This window comes from Lactuca virosa, chromosome 3, assembly GCF_052849685.1.
Source record: "Lactuca virosa cultivar CGN04683 chromosome 3, Lactuca_virosa_CGN04683_v6, whole genome shotgun sequence".
Taxonomy (NCBI): Eukaryota; Viridiplantae; Streptophyta; class Magnoliopsida; order Asterales; family Asteraceae; genus Lactuca; species Lactuca virosa.
In genome coordinates, this window is record NC_136428.1 from 371196526 (window position 1) to 371204102 (window position 7577).

The 7577-nt window shown below is 32.8% G+C and overlaps 1 protein-coding gene across 1 annotated transcript; it reads left to right on the forward strand.

The window, feature by feature from the left end:
* Window positions 1-470: 470 nt before the first annotated feature.
* NRPE7 (RNA polymerase Rpb7-like, N-terminal domain-containing protein) lies at window positions 471-3400 on the forward strand. Its single transcript, XM_079086887.1, has 2 exons — window positions 471-670; window positions 2633-3400. Exon 2 carries the CDS (start codon window positions 2651-2653, stop codon window positions 3179-3181), a length of 531 nt encoding a protein of 176 aa, XP_078943013.1. The 5' UTR covers window positions 471-670; window positions 2633-2650; the 3' UTR covers window positions 3182-3400.
* The last annotated feature ends 4177 nt before the right edge of the window (window positions 3401-7577 follow it).

Below are 7577 nucleotides of genomic sequence, written 5' to 3' on the forward strand. Positions count from 1 at the left end.
GCTTGATTTCTTTATTTCAACCGGATACAAGGAGAAGCCTATTTGATGATCTTCATGGACAATATGTGTATTTTTGAGTAAGAAAGACCTTGAGTTACTTATCTAATATTTTTAGTAAATATGTATTCATTTGATAAAAAATAAAATCAATCCTTTTCTTTTTAATCCGTCAACCCAACCAACGGACGGGCATAACACTAGTTTAACTTGTTATTAACATGTCAAAATGGTTAATATATATAAAATTATCAAATTTGTATTGTTTTATTGATAAAACTACAATGTAAAGGTTAAACCATAATAATTACAAAAATATAGTAATTTTGATTTAATGTTTTAAAATACTTTTTATAAAAAAACAATTAGAAGTAATAAAACAATACAACATTATAATAAAAATAAAAAAACACATTCAAATATAATCCTTTTCTTTTTGAAGTAGCAAGGGAATATTGTATCATTGCGTAGTCATGAAATACCAACTTGAACTGAATCCGTATGCTGATTTCACTCTTATAAAATCGAAAACCCACTCATGCTCGTGACTCTGCAATAAACCCTCTACCAACCTCTACTTTCTAGCTTCGTGAACCCCAAAAAAACCCACGCGAAGGAGCCGATAAAGGGGAGCTACTGCTACAGTCTACACAGCAGTCACGAAACCCTTCTAGTAAGTATCATTCTTTCATCTTGATCGTTTGATTTCCAAATTTGGTACAACATTCTTGAGCATACTAGAGTTGCAAAATTAGGGCAAGTTTTGATTGTAATTTCTCCCGATTTTTTCATCTAGATTGAATCATTATATGTTTTCTTGTGTTTGATGTAGAAGAAATGCATGTACGTTTTATATTTCGTATATATAAATCCCGATTGAATTTGTTTCTGGAACACCCTTATTCCGATCCTGATTCTGTTTTATAGGCGGATAATTAGGGGTTTTGAGTTCGAAGATGTAATGTGTGGGTGTTCTAATCTCGTTAGGTTCATAGTTATTTGAATTAGGGTTTATTCGTGAATTTGGTTTATTTCTCTTTGTTTTCATAATCTTTTGAAATAGATTCTCATTTTGAAAAAATCCTTTATTTTCCTTTTGATACTAATTATGGAAGCAATTTCACTTCCAGTTATGCTCTCTGTATCTCATCAAGCCCTTTTGACTTTTCTCATCTCCATTGATTGACCTCCATTGTTTTTCTCATTAAAGGGTTTAGTAATCAGACTTAGCTGATTATCTAATATATGATTAAGGGTTTCCTTTTATTTAGAGTTGAATGCAAGAAATAGCAATCCATTTTCATTTATTTGTTTAATATTGCAGCCTACTTTCATTTTTTTTTTTTTTTTTTTGTAAGTACTTTGGGACATCTACCCTGTTATAGAAAAAAATCTAAGTACAATAATATAATTCGGGTATATTTTTCAAAACCTAATGTCCTCATAAGAGAAAAACTATAGTAGAAAGAAATGAAACTAGGATGCTATAATAAAGGGTTAAATGAAACAATTGCTTTTGATTTGTTTTCTTATCAACACATTGTCCGTTGAAAAGTCTACCCAATTATAGCATTGTACTTTCGGTTTATTTATTATTAGGACATTGTACTTTGAAAAATCTACCCAATTATCCAAATACAAAACAAATTTCACTGCTATTATGGAGTAGATTCTTCAAAGTATAATAAAAATTAGAGCAAATTACAGATTTTGATCTCTCAGGATAGCTGATTTTTTCAAATTTTGTCCCCAAAAGTTTTCTCATGCAATTTTGGTTCTTTTTTGAGATTTTTATGATGTTTTTGGTATTTGCTCTAAACAAAATTACTGTCTTTGCCTCTTTGGTCCCTGAGTATACATGTTTTTTGCAATTTTGGTCCCTATTCCACATCAAATGACTATTTTTGCAATTTTGGTCCCAAAAGGTTTTTCCATGCAATTTTGGTCCTTATTTGATATTCTTATTATATTTTTGGTCTTTGTTTTAAATAAAATGACTATCTTTGGTCCCTGGGTATACTTGTTTTTTCCAATTTTGTTCCTATTCCACATCAAATGACTATTTTTGGTCCCGGAGTATAGCTATTTTTGCAAAATTTGTCCCAAAAATAGTCTTTTTTTGTCTTGAAACACATACCAAAATGTTCAAAAATCTCAAATTAGGACCAAAATTGCAAGAAAAACTTTCTGTGACCAAATCTAATAAAATCAGATATACTCAGGGACCAAAAATATAATTTACTTTCTCAATCTGAAATTACAGGGGTAGATTTTTCAAAGTACAACGTCTATATAATCATATTAATCAAGTTACATTGCTATTTCATCCATTTAATCCTAGTTTTCTCATGCAATTTTGCCCCTTATTTGAGGTTCTGATGATGTTTTGGTCTTTGTTCCAAATAAAATGACTATCTTTAGTCCCTGAGTATACCTATTTTTTTGCAATTTTGGTCCCTATTTCACGTCAAATGACTAATTTTGGTCCCTGAGTATAGCAACGACCCAAAATCGTTCAAAAACCTCAAATAAGAACCAAAAATTGCAATAAAAAACTTTATATGACCAAAACTGAAAAAACCAGCTATACTCAGGGACCAAAAATGTAAATTTCTTCATCAATCTGAAAATACAGGTTAAAAGATTTCTGAAAATGTTTCTCAAAGTACAACTAAACTGGAACGTGGTAATCCCAGCTGAAAGCCTAGACATCAAAGGGCTAATGTTACAAAAAGCCATTCTCATCCGCCTACTCGATGACTTCTCCACCAAAAGAGCCACCAAAGACCTGGGCTACCTCCTAGCGGTAACCACCCTGGACAAGATCGGTGAAGGCAAAGTCCGGGAACATTCCGGCGACGTTCTTTTTCCGGTGACCTTCACGTGCCTCTCTTTCAAGGTGTTCAAAGGAGAGATTGTTGAAGGGGTTGTTCACAAGATCTTGAAACATGGTGTTTTCATGAGGTGTGGGCCCATTGAGAATCTTTATTTATCGAATCAGAAGATGAGTGATTATGAGTATCAGATTGGGGAAAGTCCGTGTTTTTTGAATATGAAAACGGGGTCGAGGATTGAGAAGGATGTGGGGTTGAGGTGTGTGGTGATTGGGGTTAAGTATATGGAGGCCATGAAGGAGATTCAAGCGGTTGTTGGGTTGGAAGGGGATTATTTGGGTCCGGTTTAGTTTTAGGAATAAATAAAAGTTGGTAATAAAGTTTAAGGATGATGTGGATGTAATTTGGTAGGAAGGTTTGTTTGATTTAAAATGTATTGTTGTGGTGCTTTGGATTTGGTGTAGATTGTTTATAGGTTTGGTTGAAGTTTGGATTGGTATCAAATTTGGACCATGAAGTTTGGTCCTTTTAATTTGGAAAATATAAATCTAAATTTCAAGTTTTGAACAGGGTTAATGTCATACGATGGTTAATGTCAAGGTTGTTATGGTGGAGGGAAGTCAGGGAACCATCTTTTTCATGCAAATCAACTAAAATCATTGGGGTGGAGATGTTGGTTAACTTTGTGCTAATTTTTCTTCAACTATTACATCTTCAACCGATATCAAATCTGAGTTATATTTCGTGTTCTGTGTTTCATTGTTCTCTACAACGATAAGACTAATGCTAAAGGAGTGGTAACACTCCCAGCACTTTTGCCACATCAACTTTTTGAATGTCATTTCATTTTTCTCTATTTAACATCTAATCTTAGCATTTGGTAGGGAGTGATAACACTTCTAACACTCTATTTTTTTATAATTTAATTTAATTACTTTATTTTAATACACAAACATTTTTTTTAATGGCAGAGATGACGTGTTTCTTGTTGTTTATCCCATTCCTTGAAAAATATGATGAAAATGGAATTTAATGGTGGAGGAGTTGCATCTCAAGCTCTCAACCCTCAATATTTACGGCGCTATGCAGATCTTTGTCAAAAACATCCCTCGGTGCTTTTTTGCTTTCCTCAGACCTGTTCTCCTTCCCAGATCGCTACCTCAGTAGCCCTTGTTGCGTTTGTGCCCCCTTCCTTCTTCGATTTTGCCAAAATCACCTCACCGGAGGTGGTGTGTTTACTTTGTGAACGACAAGAGACAACAAACTCTTGTTTTGCTCCTCTTTGTGATTGATTGCCACCACCGAGCCACATGTTGCTTAGGTCAATCTCCTCCTCCTTCGAACCAGTTAGGCACAGGAGGTGATGTAAATTTTTTTTCATTCCTCCACCAATCACAATCTTCCGTTCAGTTCTCTCTCATCTCGCCAACGAGTTAGCGAAGGAAGCTTAGCGAGCCCCCTAGCGAGCGCTAGGAGGTGGTGTTCTCCTCCTCTTAGCGAGCCGGTAGCAAGCATCCACTCCCTTTAGTCTAATAGTGACAAAAAATAAAAAAAAAAATAAAAAATAAAAAAACAAAATCCAAAACTATTGTATAAGTTTTATGGTTAGTAAATCACAAGTCATGACAACCGTAATCTCATGATGTCACCATGGACCATGCAAAGTTTATAATTTGGTATTCGTTTATTTTACTAATGATTGCATATATGTAAAAATGTAAACAATGGTAATTGAATTGTTGTGTTTTAATAGTTTAGACGCCTTGACAAAATTGGACTTTTTCTGTCAAAAAGCACTAGAATAGAAGAAGAAAAAAAAGGACCGGTTGTGGTGACTTGGTAATACATGTGGAAGATATGGTGGATAACCTATTGACCCGTGTTCAAATCCTGACACCACTCAGTCCTTGTGGCCATCAGGGCGGACGCAACGGCAAGGGAAGGGGGGAAGTGCCCCCAACGGTTTGAAATTTCTTCTATTAGAGTAGTCTTAAATTCTGGTTATTTGTTCTTCTTGATACAGCATGCCCCCAACAAAATCTGGCTAAAGTTGTTGGACTTTGAGAGTCGGGGGCACCAGACTTAAGTTGAAAACAAATTAAACCCACTTTGGGGTTTAATTGTTAACTTTCAACAACATCTTCTATTCTTTTATGTCGTTCCTTTTTAGTTTTGTCAAACCATAAAGACTTAAAACCCTAGAACGTAATCAGTGTTCCGTCTCCCTTCAACTACTCAAGAAAACCATAAAATATGAAAAATCGAAAGGAAGAAACTTGAAATTGAAGCGCATGATTCGACCTACAGGCTACAACTCAAAATCAAGCTTGGAGAGATCAGGTTAGTCATATGATTGAGGCTTCATAAAAATGTTTAATATAATTTCTGATTGAGGTTTTCTTTATGAATTCTTAATATATTAATGTTGGGGAATGGTTGAAGAATACTAGGTTAGAAATTATGACTTACTGTAAAAAAAATCATCAATTTTCCACTGCGCTTGAAATTGATTAGGTCATTAATATCGATTATCAAATCTGTTTTAAATAGATGCATAAAAGTGATTTGGAAGGTTATTTTGGTAGGTTGATGACCAGCTTGTGTAATTTATAAAGGGTAAAATGGTGTAATTTGTAAAGGGTAAAATGGGAACTCTCATTCCTTGGAGAGATGGAATGAAAAACATGCTAGTTAATGGAATGACATTCCTCCGTTCATGATTCTTTCTTTACCAGTTTATCAACAATGCAATATATTTTGATTGGAATGAAATAATGCTTTCCTTTCCCGTTTATCACCTTAGCTTAATAGCTTCTATTTTGGAGTTTTAGATATAATGCTTATTAATGTTAGATTATCTTTAGAGTCTTTACAAGCTTCAAAAACTATTTATTTTCAATATCAATTCTTTGGTTCAAAGAAAAGAACCCAATCATGAAATCTTGTTTAAAATAATTTTGACCTACCCTTTGTTTGATACTTTGGTGCCCCCAACATATCGAAATCCTAGATCTGTCCATAGAGGTTCGCCTGCAGTGACTCCAGGGCATGAGGCAAAACTTCATGTTTGCAGCGGGGATTAGTCGGTGTGCGAAAGCTGGCCCGGAAACCCTCGTTAGGAAAGTTCCCTTTCCAAAAAAAAGGACTAGAAAATAGAAATTGGGGGTGTAGTTGGGGGCTAAATCAGTTAACTATGCCCATTGTCTACATGAAAATTTTTCTAAAACTGAAAACCAACAAGAAATTGATTTGATTGATCGTCATTTATAGGTTTATCTTGAAGTTAGTCATATTTTTCCTTTGTCTTTTTTACCTTAAAGTCGTATTTTTCCTTTGTTTGTCTTCTTTTTTTTTTTTTTTTTAATTTTATTTATTTATTTATTTATTTATTATTATTATTATTATTATTATTATTATTACATTCAAGGAGACGTGACTGTCTACTCTATTTTATTGTGATTTGTTGTTGCTTTTGATCGTGATTTATAGACTTGAACAAATTATATATTTCACTACGTATTAGTCTTTTTTTTTTTTGGATATGATTTGAAAAGTAATCTTTGTTCTTTTTGTCATTTCATTATTTAAGGGAGTTAAGGCCCTATTTAATGTAGACCTCTCAATGGGGCGGGTTTGGAGCGAATCAATCTTGATCCAAACCCGTTTAAAAAAATAAAAACTTGACCCGACCCGCTCCAATAACCTCAGGGTCTTGAATAGTCGAATCCATACCCGTATCCACCGAATCAACGAATACCCGACCCATTAACCCGACCCTTTTGTAATATTAATTTTTCATAATTTTTTTGTGTTCCACAAAGTAATATTTCTCAAAAAGATAAAATGTCTACTATGTATATTAATTAATACTCAAAGTCCAATAGAATAAAAATCATATTTTACTTAGACATTATATATATATATATATATATATATATATATATATATATATATATATATATATATATTAAATGGGGCGGGTCATAAGTGGAGCGAATCTACAATGATCCATACCCGACCCATTTACTAAAAGGGTAAACGGGTATGGATCGTAAACGGGTAAACGAATCAAAAATTAAAATCCAAACCCGTTAAATTCTTAAGGGTTTGGAGCGAATCAGGGTCAAAACCCGCCCCATTGACAGGTCTAATTACATGGGAATGATTTTTTTTTTGTCTTTCTTAAATAGAAAAGAAAAATACTATTTCTTAGGGACAATAAAAAAGATAGAAGCATGTTTGGCTAAACTAGCTGCAAGCTGTACCATTTTTATATATATGAAAAATAATAGAAATGTTTTTAAACCATATAAATTACATAAAGTTATTTATCTATAACACACATTTGGTTTTAAAAAAAGTAATTAAGTCAATACAAAGTTATAATTTTATTTTTGTTAAACGTTATTTCAAATAAATAGCTTTTGGATTTGAAATTTTTTTATTTAAATTAAAACTAAAACTTCTACTGTATAAAAAAAATAATAAAAAAAAAATCAAAAATTTTCGTAAAAGCTAAAATCTCCTAAATCCTAAAAACTGCAGTTGCTAATTCTGATTTTGTTATTTGTTAACGTTGAAATGTTAAGAGTAAACAAGCAAGCAATTGCTGCAACAATTACATACATATGAAATTCCCTAAGCCATTTGTTAAGTCGAATTAATTTGTAGCAACCAATTATCTAGTTTTGATTCTATTTTAAACATTGCATTAATCTACAGATAAAAATATCCTGAACTCGATTG